Below are 18,022 nucleotides of genomic sequence, written 5' to 3'. Positions count from 1 at the left end.
TTGTTTACTATTCTCTAAAAATGTTGTCGTTTTGCATGATAACTAATGTGTATTTATATTTTTCACAACATTCACCTTCACACTTTTGACTCACAAACCTACATAAAACCCTTGTACTCAAAATCTCTCCAAGTTCTTCAACAATCTTCATCTTCATTAACATTCAAAAAACTCTTCATCTTCTTCAAATGGACTCCCAACAACAACAAGTATACAACTACTCACAACAGATGGAAGCTACTGAACAACTTGCTAATGCTCCCCAGCAATTCTCTACTGAAACTGCTATAACATCTACCGCTGTCTACAAGGAACCCCATGTTCTTGATCGTCCAACTCACATCAACCTTGCAACACCCTTTGATAAACTGGAAGTTCTTTGCGAGTCTCTCGTGGATTTTGATAACATGAAGCTTAATGGAATCGACCTCACTGAGGAACTGAAGAAACAAGGCTAAGAAACTTACTTTCAGAGGCTCTATGGTCCCATCTATACCTTCCTTGTCAAAGAGTTCTAGAGATTCACAGACTGTGATGACCGCTGTATTGTTTCACATGTTCTGGGTGTGAGGATGGTCATCACTGAAAAATCTATTGTCAAGCTTCTGAACATGGAGAAAACTGGGGGCAGAAGAATTTACAACATAAACCCTAGGGCAAGATACATGTCCCGGAAGATTGTTCCCACTATCTTCAAACAAAGCTCTGAAGGCAGATCCTCCAAGAACAAGGAATTTCACCAGAATCTAAGAGTCTGGTTGAAGATCATTCTGGTACCATCCACCATCGTCCAGCTTCAAACTCTTCAGACTACATCAACACCGATCAGAAGTGTATCTTATACTGCCTTCACAAGGGGCTGAAGTTGAATCTCCCTGCGTTACTCTTCAAGTACCTAAGGGATTCAGTCAGAGACACAAGAAATCACATGAAGCCCAGAAACTACATCCCTTTGGGAAGACTGATCTCTGATGTTCTGATTGAAAGCGGGCTAGTGGACCATATGATATCCCACAATCTGATGGAAGATGTGACCGTAGACGTTGGAAAACCTCTGAATGCCAGGAATCTGAAAAGCATGGGGGTCATTGAAAGAGTCTTAGCAAGACCAACTCTGGATACATCTTGGGAAGCTCTGAAGGATCAGATTAAAATTCCAAATGGTCTCTATCTGTTCTCCAAGATAGATCCTCCTGAGGTAATTGCCTACTACCTCCAGGATTTGGCAGCTCAATGAGTGGACATCTCAGAGTTCTCAGTGGATTGGCTACCAGAACATCCACCTAACTTCATGAAGAGGATGCAAGAGCCTTCTGAAAGGAAGTCAAAGAAGAAGACTCTGATGCTGGAAGAAACGTTAGAAACCAGACCGCCTGTGCCTCTGGACTCCTCTGCTTCAAGTAAGTCAGTTCCCTCTGACACTCCTTTAAACTCTAATTTAAAGCAACTATCTTCCTCTCTACCTCAACCATCTTCTACCTACACCAACTCTGAACCTCACAACTCTAACCCACCCTCCCCTCCCCTCCAACTATTAATGCTCACCACCATAACACTCCCTGTTTCTGAGGCTTTACTTCTAAATGAACCCATCTCACCTCCCTTTTCAACTTCCTCCTCTCCACCTTACTATGACATATCCTCTGACCCTGACCAACCAGAAACCATTAATCCTCCATCTCCAACATTAGCTCAACTCCAAGCCAACGTACTATCTAATCAAACCCCATATGTGCCAGAAACCTCAATGCCTTCCCCATCTGAACCTCAAACAGTATCACCATCTGAACTTCCCACTGAACCTACATCTGAAACCCATACTACACAAACCTCTGACCCTCCCACTGAAACCACCCCCACCTCACTAGAACCCATCAATCCAGCCTCTGAACCTGAACCAACCTTCCCCACTCTGGAAGAGTCAGTTACTTTATTTTTTAAGTCCTCAATTGTGAAGCTCATATCACTGTCTGAACAGTCCTAACTAAGTGATAATCCCTCTAAAGTGAGGAATCACTAGAATGGATTTCTCAGATGGATGACATCTGAGGTATTCAAGTTAAATGGTCTCTCTCAACAAGTTAGAAATGACTATATCAGAGAAGCTGAGGAAAGGCTAGAGGCTCATCTGGCCAGAGAAGCTGAAGAGAAAGCTCACCAGGAAGCTAAAGAAAAGGCAAGACTGGAAGTTGAAGAGAAAGCAAGAAAAGAAGCAAAAGAAAAGGTCGCCACTGAGGCTGTTGCTGCTGAAGTTGAATCCAAACCCAAGGCTGGCGCTGAAGAAGCAGCACGCATTGCTGCGGAAGAATCGGCCATGGAAAAGGAAGTGGCTCTGACTCAGGGTAAGTCATCTAACTCTGATCTTGCTCCACTGGTCCTGAAGACTCTAGAGGAACTCCAGAAATAAAAACAAATTGTAAGAGCCAGATTGGATCAACAGGACTCTGTCAACTCCAACATTCAGAGTCTCCTGACTCAGCTGCTTCAGAGGATGTCGCCTCCTCCAAACCCTTAGGCACCTTAGGATTTCTGCTATGTTTTTTTGTGTGTTTTTCTAAGTGTTTTTAGCTTCTATGTTTCTTCTCTGTACCTGCTTACATTATCCAATGAAGTTTTATCTTGATAATTGGCTCTTGATTATGTCTTTTTGAGTCTGACAAAAAGGGGGAGAAACAATTTAACACCCTTCTGATGAAATTAATATCTAAGCCTCATAATGCACTTCTTACATTTTAAAAATATTATGCAGTCTAAGTTCTTGCAGGAAGGATCTGAATAAAACATTTGAGATACAAGCTAAGCAACATAAGAAGATCTGGTAAGAACCTCTAAACCTTCTCAAGTATCAGATTTATGGGGAGATCTATTATCTCAGGGGGAGTCACAGTACATCTGACTCTACAACTATGTTCCCTTCATTGTTATGAAGTATCATTATTTCATCAACAGTCTGAAGTTTTATCATCATAAAAAAGGGGGACATTGTTAGAACAAGATTTTGGTTCTGCAATTTATCCTTAAGTTTTGATGATAACAAAGGGTGAAACATTTTGTTACCCTGATAAAATTCTCTAAGTGTGCAAGGCTCTAATGTTAAATGCATCTGATGAAATAAACTCTAAATGCCAAACAAGTCCAGAACAGCTGACTAAAAGCTAAGAGTGTTCACTTTGACGACTCAAGACTCTGACATTTTGCATCTGAAGGATCCCTCATCTAAAGTTTCTAAGGATCACTACATATGAGGAACGTAAAGTCAAATATTAATCAAGAGCCTCTAATGAAAACATCAGGTAACTATCTGAAGAATACAAGATCTGAGTGAAGTATCTGAATTTTATGCACTCTAATTCTCACCAATCAAATTCAATCAAGACTTAACAACAAAGTATTCTAAAATGGTATAAATATATATATGGAGCAAATTAAGTACTCTCCTAAACTGCTATGGAAAGGACAATAAACTTAATGACAATTAAGTCCCATCATTGGCAAGATATCAACATCAATGCTTCATCCAACGGTATCATCTCCAAGCACTATAAAAAGGTCCAACCATCATCATGCCATGACACAAAGTTATTCAACAAGAATTATGTTCATCAAAATTCAATTATTCACTAATTCTTGCTCCACATATTCACATGAGTTGTTGCTCTTAATGTGAGATTCAATTGTTCTTACAGTGTTCATTTTACTTACCTCGAAGCACTTAACACTTTTTTGTATTTATATAATAGTTGTTGTACAATTCCTCAAGTGACTTGTGAAGTCTGTAGACTTGAGAGGGCTAAGAGACCCTTGTACTCTTAGACGTTGTTGTAATCTTTCAAGATTAGTGGATTAAGTCCTTTTTGAAGGCAAAATCACCTTGGTAGGATGGACTGGAGTAGCTTTGAATTTCAAGCGAACCAGGATAACTTATGTGTTATTTATCTTTGAATTATGTGTGTAGAAACTCCAAAAGTTTTTATTATCCGTGAAAACAATTCAAACCCCCCTTTCTTGTTTTTCTCTACCTTCAAGCATGCCTCTCGCCCTTGAGGTAGGTGCATCAAATTTGAAAGCCAAAAACGACTCCAATTATAGGAAAATCAAGTCGTTAAGGAATATCAAACAAAGGATACCTAGCTCATCAAGTATCTAAAAATGGTATATGACTTGTTAGAACACTTCAAAACATTTGAGATAATATATGTGCCAAGGGAGAAGAATTTCAAAGCGAACCTTCTTTCCAAGCTCTCTAGCTCAAAGAAAACAGGGTAGAAGTGCATTATAATTCAGAAAACTCTCTTCTCCCCTAGTATTTATGCAGGCAAGATAAATGCCTTTGAAGTCACCCAGACTATTCGTTGGATGATGCCTAGAATATGTTATTTGCAATCAAATGAACTACCACATGATGAGTTAGGGGAAAAAAGGATCCCACAAGCGTGTAGCAGAGTACATTGTGATTTCAGGGAGACTCTACAAAGTGATATCAGGGAGACTCTATAAAATGGGACAGGCTTCCTCTATGCTAAGGTGAATAGGGGAACATGAAATCTCCATATTCCTCACTGAAGCACATCAAGAGGAATATGGCAGTCACATTAGAGGACGAGCCCTGGCCTACAAGCTGCTAAGGGGAGACTATTATTTCCCCACCCTAATAAAGGACATCATGGAATTTGTCATGAAATGTGAAAATATCCAGAGGCACACTAACCTTCATCGTGCATTAGCTGAGCTCCTTGGTTCTGTCACAACACCCTTACCATTATACCAATGGGGCGTGGACATTCTAGGCCATTTCCCCTAACACATTGCCATCTAAAGTTTCTGATTTTTGAAGTGGACTACTTCTTAGGGTAGAATCAGTAAACAAGGTGATATTAAAAGGGATAAAAAATGAGATAGATGATGACAAAGAACTCTGGGATGAACAACTTCACGAAGTGTTATGGTCATATAATATGGTCCCTCATTCAACCACCAAGGACCACGGTGTATGGAGCGAACGTCATTCCTCTTGTTGAAATTGATACACCCTTTTGGCGATGCTCTTAATTCAACGTGTAGGAAAATGAAGTGGGGCTTCCCACATTCAAGAGTTTTCTACCAAGCAAAGGACATCCTGAAGGTACAACACCAAAGTGGTGTGAAGGGAAGTGCAAGAAGGCAACCTCATATTGATATAGGTCTCGCCCCCTCTCAGCAAGGGAAACTACAATCCAACTGGGAAGGGTCGTATCACATATGCAAGAAGCTACCCCATGAAGCCTCATGCTTGAGAAGTTATATTGTCGACTCATTACCAAAAATTTAATTCGGTTAACTTAAGATATTACCATAGTTAATTGTTTGTGGAAAAGGTGAGTTACATGCTAGTGTATGAATCTCTTTGAAAAATCCTTATTGTTATTTGAAATAACTTTACTTTGTTCCACAGTCGACTTAAATGTTGTACTTCAATATGAGGATCCTTTCTAACTTAAAAAGGAAATATAAGTGATGGACTTCCACAAGAAGATCCTTGCCACCTTAAAAAGATAATACAAAATCTGGACTTCCACAGGAAGATCCTTTTCGCCTTAAAAGGGAAATAAGAATGATGGATCACATTGAAAAATATACTTGTTTCCCTCAGGGGAAACGTAAATATTTCTCCTATGAGACATCCCCCACATAAACCACCAAACTAAAGTCTCACCTGAGGGACTCGACTAAAGTCTCACCTGAGGAACTTAACTAAAGTCTCGCCTAAGGGACTTAACTAAATTTTTGCTTAAGGGACCCAACTTAAGTTTCTCATGAGGGAATCAACTTAAGTCTTACCTAAGGGACTTAACTTAAGTATCGCCAGAGTTGATCCACTTAAGGCCCCATCTTAATGATTCCAATGAAAGAAAACAAAACTAAATCACTTCGCCCTTTCCAATCCCTCGTACTTAAGAGACCGTGTATTGATATATTTGTAAAGGGAACCCATAGGAAGCGTGGGAGGCAAGTGATGTAACTCTTCTCCCTTAACGCCTTTTGAATCTCCCATCTCCAAGACCGATTACTTGTCGCCTAGATTGATCGCTTGTCTCTTAGATCGATCACTCGTAAATAGATAACTCGACCTAAGTGGGAAAGCAAGGGAAATGGCATGTCCCTATTACACGACTGTGCAGAAAAAGTCAGGGGGAAATTAACCATGTTCTCATGAATAATAGGGGATTAACTTCTCACTCTCACATTCTCTTAAGTAGTTGCTACTTCCTATGCATTTGGGAAGTAATGAGCTCACTATTTTTGCTCAAAATTGTAAGCTAGCTACATTTTGGTAACTTTAGGTTCTTGAAAGTTAAAGTTGTGAATTTATGAACAAATTATTGTGTGAACTTCCACACAAAAGAAATAGGTTCCTTGGTTTTCTATGTTATATTTATTGTTTTTTACAAGTTGATGGTCATGCGCCTACTCCATTATAGTTAGCCTACAAAATTGATAAGTGTCAAAATTACTCATTCAGTATAAGCACTAATTAAGTTAAAACACAAGAAATCACATGAAAAACCCGTCAATGTATCATAAAAATGAGACAAAATACTTGTATAAACACTTTAACTATGATATGCATGAGTACAAGTGAAATAATTCAATAAAATTACAAAATACACAAGCCGAGTATAAGAGAACTCGATGGGCAAGATAGAGGCTCCACCGGCCAAATACATGAAAAAATAGATCAGGCACAAGGCACCTTTGTTGACTCCACCTTTCCAGGAAAATATATAAGCTCACTACGCAAGGATGGGAGGTTAGAGATTTCTTCTAGGTCAAGTTACTTCATGCTAAATCAAGAGAACTATCTAGGCGAGGTGATAAGATTGCCAAGTGAAACAAGGCAGTTCAAAATACCCCTTGGTTAAGTGACTTAAGGGAGAGGGAAGGGTTTTATCGCTTGTAGAACACATAGGATTTCTTTGCGAGGTAAGGCGTCCAATACCACTTAGACAAGTTGGACACGACTTATAGATGAAGAAAAACAAGTTTGATGGGCGAGCCAATGATCATACCTTAATTTTTAACCCTAAGATCCCACATCTCATTCGCATTTTTTGCATACATGCAAGGTCACATCTCGGTCCTTCCCCTATCCATCTTTGGTTTTGATTCTTGCAGGGATCGCCAAGCATGTCTTTGTTGATTTGTTTTACCTTTGTGTTTATTTGTTTATTGCTTATCTAACCACTAATCAAAATACCAAAAATATGTCTTGTTTCCCTTGAGTTTATTGTGCAAGGTAGGTGAAGCTAGCGAAAATATACCCGAACGTTTCGCACGCTCGAACATACAACAGAGTCACCATAGAACTTTATTTATCCTCAAAAGGAAGGGAAAACATCGATAAAACCTGAGGGAAAGAGATATACTGGATAAGGAAGTCGGTTATGCAAGGGGAATGTATTAGCACCCCAAACATCCATGGTACTCCATGCGAACCGTTTTGATTGTTCTCGCTCGAATATGTGTTAGATCTAAGATTACTCGCAAAAGAATGGGAAAGGAAAGAAATAGATAAAGTGCTCGGTGAGGATTAGGTCCCTCATGCCTACGTATCCTCATAGTGCAATGAGGAATTCAAAGCTCCGTAGTTCATAGAACTAGTGGTAGGAGATGAAATGAATTGTGATAGAAGTATGGTCTGAACCAAAGAATAGTGCTTTGAGCGCCAACAAGAGGTGAAAACGTGAACCCAAGAGTAAACAGGTATGAACCAACAAGTGAGGGCCTACAGTGTTATATCACTGTATTGAAACAACCGAAAAAGAGAGGAATTAGATATTTGGATTACGAGCCAAACAGCTATTGGTTCACAAGGAGGTACAAGATAGAGCACAAAGGTATAATGTATTTGGCTCAAGGAATAGGTATATCACACGAAGCGAATGAAGGTAGAATAATGAACATATCATGGAGATGAATAGAATGAAGTGACCGAAGTCACAGAATTGAAGGATTTTGTAACAAGTGACTGAAGAGGTATTGTTCGAACCCGAAAGGTTAAAGTGTATTGGGATCCATAAGAGGAATGGGATTCATACCATAAAGGTGTATGGGTTAAGGGCCAACCAGCTCTAGGTAGAAATACGGACTATTCATTAGGTGTCCTAAAAGGGTATATATGGAATTCCAAAGAAAGTGTATTTCGATGTCAAAGGAATAATATGTCATCGGATGAACGATTTATGATCGGAGGTAGGTAATGAATAGTGAAAGATATGGATGATGCCCTAAGGGAAAGGAGGAATAATTAGAAGTATGCTCGCCAAGGGTTCGCATCCTCATGCCTACGTATTCTCGTCGTGCAATGAGAAAATCAGAGCAATCATAGTTCGGAACTACGAGAACAGAAAGAGAGAGATATTTGTCTAAGCAACGGGGACTCACAAGAAAAACACCTCTTCAAGGAAGGATAGTGGTACTGGAATAGTACAACGAATCACTTGCTGGGGAATTAACAATTCGAGATCAACTAAGGATAGTATCTTGGATCCAAGGGAAGGATAGACTCTTAATCGAAGAGCAAAGTGGCGTCTTAGCCGAAAAAGAATGAATTAAATGTTTGGGTTATGGGCCAAACAACTCTCAATTGATGAGGTGGACTGTCATTATCGTCCTAAAGGATAGACAAGAAGTCCAAGGGGAAGTATGATTGATCTAAAAAAGATGGTATGATTGCATGAGTGAAGAATGATCCATGGGATAGAGAAGGTAGATTGATAAATAAGATATAAATAAGATATAGATAGATAAGATTGATTGATAAATAAGATAGCTTGCGAAGAATCTGAATTCTCCTGCCTACGTATCTTTATAATGCAATAAGGAAATCAGAGTTGTCGTAGTTCAACCCACTAGGGCTGAAACAAGATGATGGAGGCAAAAAAGATAAATGATTTGAAATGATTAGAATGGAGAATGAATAGAATGGATAATGGATAGACTTGATAGCTACTGGATGAGAATCACACTAAAGTCTATGAGTAAAGGTGGATACGATAAGCAACGAGCCAAACGTCTCGCACCCAAAGATATCCAGAATGAGTGTAGGAAAGCTCTAGTATCATTCCTTCTTTACCACTTAAGGCTCGTGGTATGTAACTCTCGTCTTAACTTTCAAGTGGAGAGAGAGAGGAATCTTTGTAGTTGTTTCTTGTGTTGAAAATGAAGACCTTATCAATCGTTCGATTCGAATTGCACTAAAGTCTATGAATAGAGGCGAATACGATGAGCGTTTGGCCATAAGTCCCATACTCAAAGATACTCAGAATGGGGGTAGGAATACTCCAGTCCTACTCCTTCTCTATTGCTTAAGGCTCGTATCGTACAACTTGATTCATGATTGATAAGTTGTTGATGTAGTCCTTGCTTTGTAGTATTTTGCTTTGTGAAGAGAGACTTGTCAATCGTATGATTAGAATTGTGCTAAAGTCTATGAATAGAGGTGAATACAATAAGCGTTAGGTCATACGTCCCATACCCAAAGATATTCAGAATGAGGGTAGGAATACTCCAGTCTCACTCCTTCTCTATTGCTTAAGGCTCGTGCCACACGATTCTAACTTTGATTTAACAAGTTTATAGATGCCATCTTTTATGTGCTTGAATAATCTGCTGCTTGGTATGACTAAGGATGCCTTTATTGAAGATCTTGTCTTGAGGCCTTGAGCTCCACAGTTTAGAAGAAAAGTCTTATTAAGTGACCAAGGGTCTTTTGGTCACTCAATTTAGACTGTGGGATTATACAAGTTCAAAGGATTTAATTAATCAAAATTTCTTTTGATCAATTTAATCATGGGTTTTATTTTGTTATTAGGGAATTAGGTTAATCCTACTATAGAAGTTAATAATTGTTAGAAAGTACCCTAAGGGATCATGCATTGTTTGGTTAAAGTTGATTGAAAATTTTAAGTTAGAGGTCCTAAGGGAGCATGTACATATTGGTCAAAATCTTGATTAAAAACCCTATGTATAAGTCCTAAGAGAATCTAGAAATGTTAGGAGATGATTCAATCCTAATGTCAAATTCTAATTCTAATGGGATCATGTCTTAAAGTGGATAAAATGCCTAAGATCACCTCTAAAAGGGAAAAATTGTCATTTTACAAAATATGTCCAAATGTGAACAAAATTAAATTCTAGCCAAGACCTAAGTTGATTAAATCTAAATGATTTATTTTAACCTAAAATTGAAAATGACATTATTCTAGATTTAATCAAAGGTCTAATTATCTCTAATTAAAATCCTAATTAAAATCCTTAATCTAATATTCTAAAAATCAAGATTTAATTCCTAATTATCAAAATCAACCTAATTAATCCAATATTAACCTAATATCAATCTAATATCAACCTAATTAATCTAATATTAAATTGAAAAAACAATTAAAAATTAAAAAGAAATGAATTTGGTAAGGAGGTGCAAATCGGAACTGAAGGTGTAAACTGAAATGGCTAATTGGGCTTTAGGAAAGCCCAACTCTGATTTTTTTGGCCACATGGGCGCACATCCAAAAAAAGAGTGGATGCCAACCTGGATATGGGTTGATGTTAAGCCTAATACCAACTTGTTCATTTCCCAGGTGGGTGCGTTCAAAACGCGCGTGAGATAGAAAAATTGAATGTGGGCTTTGGAAAACCCATTGTCCAACTCAATCACCAGTTACAGGGGTGTGCACTAGTAATGGCAGTGTATGAAATTGAATTTTGGTGGGCTTAGGTAATGTTAAGCCCAATAAGAATCAGCAAAGGCCAACGCATTGACTTGTACAAGTCAACAAATTTTGAAAGAGCCAGCAAGCGCGCCATCGTATCTCTCCACTCACCTACAACTCATCGGTCGTCCTCCATAGACCACCGCGTCAGCGGCTGTCGCCGGCGATGGTGGTGGCCTAAACCTAAATTTCCACCACCACTGGATGCGCAAGGCTATGCTGGACACGAATTTGGCAATGGATTTGAGGATGGGTCGCTGGATTGGTCGAATCAAACAAAATTGTGGAAGAACCCTAAATCCCTAAGTTCAAATTAAATGGAAACGGACAAGGATTGGCCTCTACCACCATGGGGGTTTGACTCTCCTCCCTATGTTCTACACTCTGGTAAGCTTAAAGCGATGAAACGTCACGAAAGAAAAAATGACTTACTGGAGAAGGCGACCGGAAAGTTTAATAGGTGCGTTCTTGATCATAATTCATCCTCTTCTTTTATCTCTCTCTTATTCTTCTAAACTTGGAAGTGATGAGATGAGATTGTTGTGGTTCAGCTCAAGCAGATTAAAGCTTCAATGTGAAGCTTCAATGGCTTATGTAAATGAGAGCTTTGAGTAAGGTGAGGGAAGAAATGTTGCAGCAGTGAGAGCGAATTTTCTAGCAAACGCCAAGGGTGATTGAATGTGAGTGATGAATTGTTTAAATAGAGGTTAGGTTTGGAGTTAGGTTAGGCTTGGGATTAGAATTGGATTCAGTTATGGATGGCTTGGAGTTAGTTAATGTTGACTCACTGAGTTAACTGATGACTCAGTTAGTTAGGAATGACTCAATTAGTTGGTGAATGATTTTGTTTTTAATTGGCTACTGCAGGTTACCACTTAAGTGGATTTGGCTTTGTACTTTAATCCTTGACCTGCTGAACATGTATCTTTGAATGCCCATGGCCAATGATTTACATTATGGTGAGTGTTATTTCTTTGGCTTATGGTTTGATCAATGCTACACGTGTTTATTTCCACTATTTATTTTGCTTCCTATGCCCTCATTGCTTTTGCTGCAGAGTTTTTGCACAGCAGGAGATTCATTGATCAAGTGGTCATGGTTTGGTTTACAACATACTTGACCTTGCTTTGCATTGGTGCCTACTTGTTTTCATCATCTTATGTTAAGTCTTGCTCAAACTTGGTTTGGTTATAGTTGTCAATGGAATCATTTTGATGCAGGCTTGGAACAGGGTGTTGCTTTGAGGTGTGTGTTCCACTGTTGTGATGATGCACTACATGCTTCAGGTTCACACTTGACTTTGCAATACATATGTGTGAACTATGTTGAAACCTCTTGCCAATTTAGCTTGTGGTAAGTTGCTAGTCTGATATTTTGTTGCATTGCAAGATAACAACCATGTGTGCTACTGTTGGAAACAGGTTTTGAAGGCTTAGCTTGGTGTTGATTTGCAAGTGTGTGGTTGTGTTCTAGTTGTGTAAGGTAATGCTTATGATTTTATCCTTGAGGTGCCTGATCATGTGACAATCATGTTTGTGGCTTGCAGGTTGCATCTTGTCCCAACTTCCATGGCTAGTGGTCTTGCTAGCAGGATTTAGGGACCATATCAAGTGGTATCAGGTTTGGTATTGTGAACTGGCACAGGTCAAGAAGGACCATTGCAGTAGGCTGGTTTTAGCTTTGGTCAAAGGACAACTGCAGTAGGCTTATGGCTGGATGCTTAGCCCTGTTGCTTAAAGCTCATGTTGGTCTGATGGTTTGTGATGTTGTTGTCTTGACCGTTGCAGGATACAGGGTTGGTGTATTTCCAATTGCATCTTGCTATACCAGTTTGCAGGATTACAAGTATTGAATGTAAGCAACAGGTTAAAGCATCATGATTCTCATGGTCACTGCAGGTTAACAGGTCCCAATCTTGAGCATTTTGGTATGTAGCTATGGTATTGGGAAAATTTTGGGACTTAGATGAAACCAGGTGCACATTCTATGTAGAACCTTCATAAGTCACTTCCAAATTCCTGCATTATGGCCTTGCAACCCTGTTATGGTTTTGACTTGGTTGTCTGCAGGTTTAGCTTATGCATTGGATGCTCAAAGTGGTAGTAAGTGGTACTGCATAGTGGTTATGATGCTAGTGCTCTGATGGAATGCATGGCCATGATGTAGGTTTGCTGTGATTGTTGCATTTTGGTAATAGGTGAGTTGATTCATAGGTGCATTGGTTTTGCATCAAGGTGACACGTTTGTGCAGCCTGCTGTTACTCAGGTTTTGGCTCAGCTTATGGTTGATGAGGATTGGTACTAATGTCTATTGCAGGGTCCTTTATAATTTCCTCATGGCCTTGTTTAGTGGCAAGAAAGCAGGGTAATAGTGTGTTACAAAATGCTGAATGACTTGTTGCAGCAACAGGGCCAGAACTGCTGCACCATGGATTCTCAAGTAGTGAAATCATGCACTACATTGGCGCGCCATGTTTTCTTTAGCTTGATCCATGTATGGTGGATCACAAGGGATTGTGTTTTGCTGTGTTAGAGCTATCTGGATCTGGTTTGGGGCAGACCAAGACCAAGGGCTAGTGAGCCAAAATGTCAAGTTAGGCATGGTGCACATGAGATTGAAACAAGAACAATTACTTGGAAATGAAGCAACCAAAAGAAAACACAACCAAGCATGGATATTTCATCAAGGCATAAGGCTAGGTTAAGTTTTGGATGATCAAGAACATGGGAGACTTGACTTTGGTCAAAGTTGACCAAAAAGTCAATTGTTGACCAAAGTCAACAAATGGTCCAAATTCAATTTACTTTGTATTTTTTTTGTAAATGGACATTGAAAGGATGATTATGTGTGATTTTAGGGTTTAGGGAATTTGGGTTGACTTTGGTCAAAGTTGACCAAAAGTCAACTGTTGACCAAAGTCAACTGTTGACCAAAAGTCAACTGTTGACCAAAAGTCAACTGTTGACCAAAGTCAACAATTGGTCAAAATTGTCAAGACTTGTAATTTTTCATATAAAATCAAATGTGATGGTTTAGAATGGTGTGAAATGGATTGAAAAATGGTTTGAAATTGGTTTTTAAATTGGTTTGTTTTATGACTTGAATGCTTGATTTTGAAAAGAACATGACCTGACTGGTAACACACATTAACATGGTTTATGAACAAAGCTATGAATTAAGGGCATATGATTAGGGTTTAAATTAAGCATTCATAAATCAATGGGCATGACTTACAACAAGATGGTGACACAAGAGGTTTGGTTGTTTGGATGACCAAGGCCATAGATGCACCATCAATCAACTGGATAACAATAGGGCATTGAGACCAAGATGGATTCAAGACCAATGCCCAAAGGATACCAAAGTAAGGTTAGACCATGTACATGACAAAAGTAGGTGACATTTAGGATTATGAGTGTCACCAGATGAAAATTTAAGCCACCAAGTCCATCATCTCCTTGATTAGGGTTTCCTTAAGGCCTGCCCCTCAAGCAAGTCTTTTGAATCAAACCATATGCTTCAACCATCAATCTTCCAATGTATGAGCCTTCATTAGGGTTTTGAAGGCCAAGATAAGGCCTAGAGACTTCATTAGGTCCTACCATCATATCTTGAGGAATTAGGGTTTTGAAGACCCTAGAAGATTGCCTGGACAATCACTGTTGAACCCAAGCCTTTACTACTGAAATTCTGGTATCAGATATGAGATGTCGAAGGTAATGTCACGACACTAATATCTTAACAACAACTAAAATATAAACAAGATAGAAAACAAAGAAACAATTGAACAAGTGACACAAGCAATTGTTAACCCAGTTCGGTGCAAACTCACCTACGTCTGGGGGCTACCAAGCCAGGAAGGAAATCCACTAAACAGAGTTAGTTCAAAGACTCTCAGTAAACAGCTTCAAGTTACAGTCTTTTCACCTAATCTCTACCCGTGTGACTTCTATCTAAGAACTCTTAGATATGAGACCCTACTCACTCCCCCTCAATCACAGCAGTGATATAAAAACAAATATTACAAAGAAAGAAGACACTCTTCAAGAACACATACTTGATCTTACTTAAAAGCTTCAACCAAGTAAACATACACTCGTGCTTCAAAGCTTAGAGTGAACAAATTACAACACAAAAGTCAGTACAATTCAAACATCAATAAGATGAATGAATGGCTCACAATACACAGGCTCACACAAGACTAAAACCCTAAAACTCTCTCACTATTTTGTTCGTTTCTTGTGTGTTAAAACCAGGTTTTACATGGCCTTTAAATAGAAGCTTTTGAATGGGCCTGGGCATCATAAAACCCTAAATCTATTTTCCTTGCGTATCTTCTTATTAACGACAGTTAATCATCCCTTATTGGAAAATAGATCATTCTGGTTTTAAATCAAATTACTCCTTGTATAGTGCATTCAATCTCCACATAATCACACACAGATTTGCATGAAAAGCGCAATCTTAAAATACATAACATTCAGACTGAATGTTCTGTATACACATGTCTTAACATCGGGTTTGACATCTTAGCTAAATCCTGCACAACCATATTTAAACATCCTGCAGGAAACTGATATTACATTTCAAGACAACACGCGTGACAACTTGCGATAACTCTAGGTTTTACCAAAATAGATGCCAGCACATAGAACCAACAAACTCCCCCTTTGGCAAATTTTGGCTAAAACATACATCAGATCATACGTTTCACAAGAAATCAATCACAGTATCAGTTCAGCAGCAGAAGTAGCATCATTTATAGCTATAGCTACTTCTCCCCCTTTTTAGCCAAAAGAGACCAAAGAGACAAAATAAATGTCTATTCAGTCAAAAACCAGAATGTCAAAAGTTAAGGGTTACAAAACCAAGTACATAAAAAACTTTAAACAAGATGAGATACAAACCAACAAATAGTAAACATCAAAATAGCAAAACATAAATTCCAAAATCCAGAAAATCCATCAACACAGCAACAAAAATCATCACATCAATGGGGGCCAAATTCAAAGGAGCTAATCAAAGGAGCTTAAGCTTGCAGCTTCATCAGCATCAGAAACAGAATTGTCACTTGTCTCATCATTAGTTGCAGACCTCTCACTAGAGGTGTGGGCTTCAGCTTCCTTAGCATGTTCAATATTCTCACCTTCAGCTTGCTCCAAGCTTGCAATCAGAGCTTCCAACGATTTCTTCCTAGCTATTGCTACCCTTACCCCTTCACCCAGCTCTTTACACGTCTCATTCAGCTCAGCAATAAGTCCAACTTTTGAGGTTGGCTTTTTCATAGAAGATGTCATGACAATGTCTTCGACATGACTACCTTCAAACAGTTTATAGTGCACTGACAGAGCAGGTTTTCTTCTACTTGGTAAGTCATTAGTACTTAGAATCCCAGGGTGTTGACTTAGGATAATCCCACAAATCATAAAAGGAAAGGCTATAGGCAGCTTCACTGCATTAGTAGATGCATGCTTGACAATTTGTTCAAACATAAATCTATCATAGTCAAACTTTAGTTTGGTTTCAACAACAAAGATAAATCTTCCAAGGGTATTAGAAATTGTGGAATGTGGTTGGTAGGCACCCAATTTGCAGATCCTATTTTATGCAATATAGCATACTTGACAGTTAGCTTCCTGGCAGGAAGATGCTTTTTAATAGGCCTCCCTTTCACCTGCCTTGCTGTAATTTCTCTACAGACCTAATTGTTTGTAGCTTCCAATTCACCTTCACCCTCTACTCTTCTTCCCAGAAAATTGTTAATGATAGTGGGAGAGAATGTGATACACTTACCTCTCACAAATACTTTGCAAAATTCCTTGTTGTTCTTATCAGCAATATCTTCAGGAATGTTGAAAATGAATTCCTTAACCAATCCCTCATAGCACTGAGATAACCCAGCTATAGTCTTCATTAACCCAGCATTCTTTATTAGGTCCATGACCTCTTTGACTTCAACAGCATCCTTTCCTAATTCCCTCTCTACAGCCACCCTTCTTTGAATCACAAATTTCCATTTGGCAACTCCATCTTCAAGATGGAAAGAGATATTATCCAAATGCACAACAACAACTTTCACAGGGGACTTCCTCACAGTGGTCCTCTTTACAGGGGATATGTCAGGGACATCTTCCTCAACATATTCTTCAGACTCAAAAACTTCTCTAACCTTCCTCTTCTTCACATTAACCTTGCTCCAAGATTTGGAAGGACCAACACCATCAGTCTTCTTAGCAGTTTTAGTTGACATCATTTCAGTCACAGATCTTCGTTTTCTAGTCTTCATACGCTTAGCCACACTAGGCTTTAAGTGTTGAAGTAAGCTATCCTCTTCATCATCAGACCTATCATCCTCTAGGTCAATCACATTGTTTGCAGCATCATGCTTCTCAGAGTGGGAAGCATTGGCAGTTGTAGATGCCATAAATTTTCCTTTACCAGACACAGTTTGCCCTAGAGAACACAAACCTTCAGCAACCATGTCCTTCTCAGATCTATAGGAATCATCATCCTTCTCACTATGATGTTCAACCTCAGGAGAGGGGTAAATTTTAGACAGGGGGTAGAGAGTCCCTTCACAGAATATCCTTCATTAAGGATTCTAGTGACTAGGTTTCTTATGACACGATCAGTGTGGTGCATATCCTCCTTAGAACTAGTGGCATGAGTTGAGCTAGAAGGGATACTAGAGTTGTTACCTTGATTGGGGAATGCATAAGCTGATGCATCCATGGGATGGTTTAAATCAAGGACTTCGCCTGGAATAACAGACAGAGGGACCACATCCAAAATCTCATCATCGTGAATGTCCATGGAAGGAGTGCTATCCTTGTGAGTAGGCTTAGTAGTTTTTGAACTAGATGGAGTTTGATGTTGTGACATCTTGACGTTTCTGTGGAAAAATTTCAGTTGCCCTAGCAGAGGAGTTTAAGGAAGAAGCAGGGAGTTGGAAAAGTTGGAGTAGGTAGTGAGGTTGCGTGTGAAAAGGTAATATATGGTATTTCCAAGACTAGGTGATGATTTACCATAAAGGGGGCGCTTTATTTTCAGAAAGTAGACAATAATTTGATTACCTTTTCCACTCCATGTTAATTGCTACAAATTTTTGCAAATCCCTAATTTCCCTCTTAGGAATTCAAATTGATTTGCATCCAAGGCCTTTGTAAAAATATCAGCTAACTGCATTTCAGTAGCAACATGCTCTAGGGCTACAATTTTATCCTCCACGAGTTCTCTAATAAAATGGTGACGGATATCAATATGTTTTGTCTTG

The 18,022-nt window shown here is 39.0% G+C and overlaps 2 protein-coding genes across 2 annotated transcripts; one reads left to right on the top strand and one right to left on the bottom strand.

Moving 5' to 3' along the window:
* The first annotated feature begins 1,291 nt into the window (after nt 1-1,291).
* LOC127122520 (eukaryotic translation initiation factor 4 gamma-like) lies at nt 1,292-13,192 on the top strand. Its single transcript, XM_051052841.1, has 6 exons — nt 1,292-1,920; nt 2,035-2,342; nt 11,969-12,034; nt 12,818-12,847; nt 12,962-13,046; nt 13,153-13,192. Exons 1-6 carry the CDS (start codon nt 1,292-1,294, stop codon nt 13,190-13,192), a joined length of 1,158 nt encoding a protein of 385 aa, XP_050908798.1.
* Nucleotides 13,193-15,473: 2,281 nt separating this feature from the next.
* Nucleotides 15,474-17,631, bottom strand: LOC127122519 (uncharacterized). Its single transcript, XM_051052840.1, has 4 exons — nt 17,448-17,631; nt 16,823-17,322; nt 16,543-16,636; nt 15,474-15,532 (listed from the first exon to the last, which is right to left on the bottom strand). Exons 1-4 carry the CDS (start codon nt 17,629-17,631, stop codon nt 15,474-15,476), a joined length of 837 nt encoding a protein of 278 aa, XP_050908797.1.
* Between the last annotated feature and the right edge of the window lie 391 nt (nt 17,632-18,022).

Source organism: Lathyrus oleraceus, chromosome 2 (assembly GCF_024323335.1).
Source record: "Lathyrus oleraceus cultivar Zhongwan6 chromosome 2, CAAS_Psat_ZW6_1.0, whole genome shotgun sequence".
NCBI classification, from domain to species: Eukaryota; Viridiplantae; Streptophyta; class Magnoliopsida; order Fabales; family Fabaceae; genus Lathyrus; species Lathyrus oleraceus.
The sequence above is the reverse complement of the archived record's forward strand: the minus strand, read 5'-3'. Positions and strand labels throughout refer to the sequence as shown.

Bases quoted from the DNA above. Each gene is read 5' to 3' on its own strand.
- LOC127122520 (XM_051052841.1), top strand. From the start codon at position 1,292: ATGAAGAGGATGCAAGAGCCTTCTGAAAGGAAGTCAAAGAAGAAGACT. The intron at 1,921-2,034 runs GTCAGTTACTTT...TGGATTTCTCAG, and splicing joins ACCTTCCCCACTCTGGAAGA to ATGGATGACATCTGAGGTAT. The intron at 13,047-13,152 runs GTACTAATGTCT...GACTTGTTGCAG, and splicing joins CTTATGGTTGATGAGGATTG to CAACAGGGCCAGAACTGCTG.
- LOC127122519 (XM_051052840.1), bottom strand. From the start codon at position 17,631: ATGTCACAACATCAAACTCCATCTAGTTCAAAAACTACTAAGCCTACT. The intron at 17,323-17,447 runs GTAACAACTCTA...TATTCTGTGAAG, and splicing joins TTATGCATTCCCCAATCAAG to GGACTCTCTACCCCCTGTCT. The intron at 16,637-16,822 runs GTTGTTGTTGTG...GGGTTATCTCAG, and splicing joins TGAGGAAGTCCCCTGTGAAA to TGCTATGAGGGATTGGTTAA.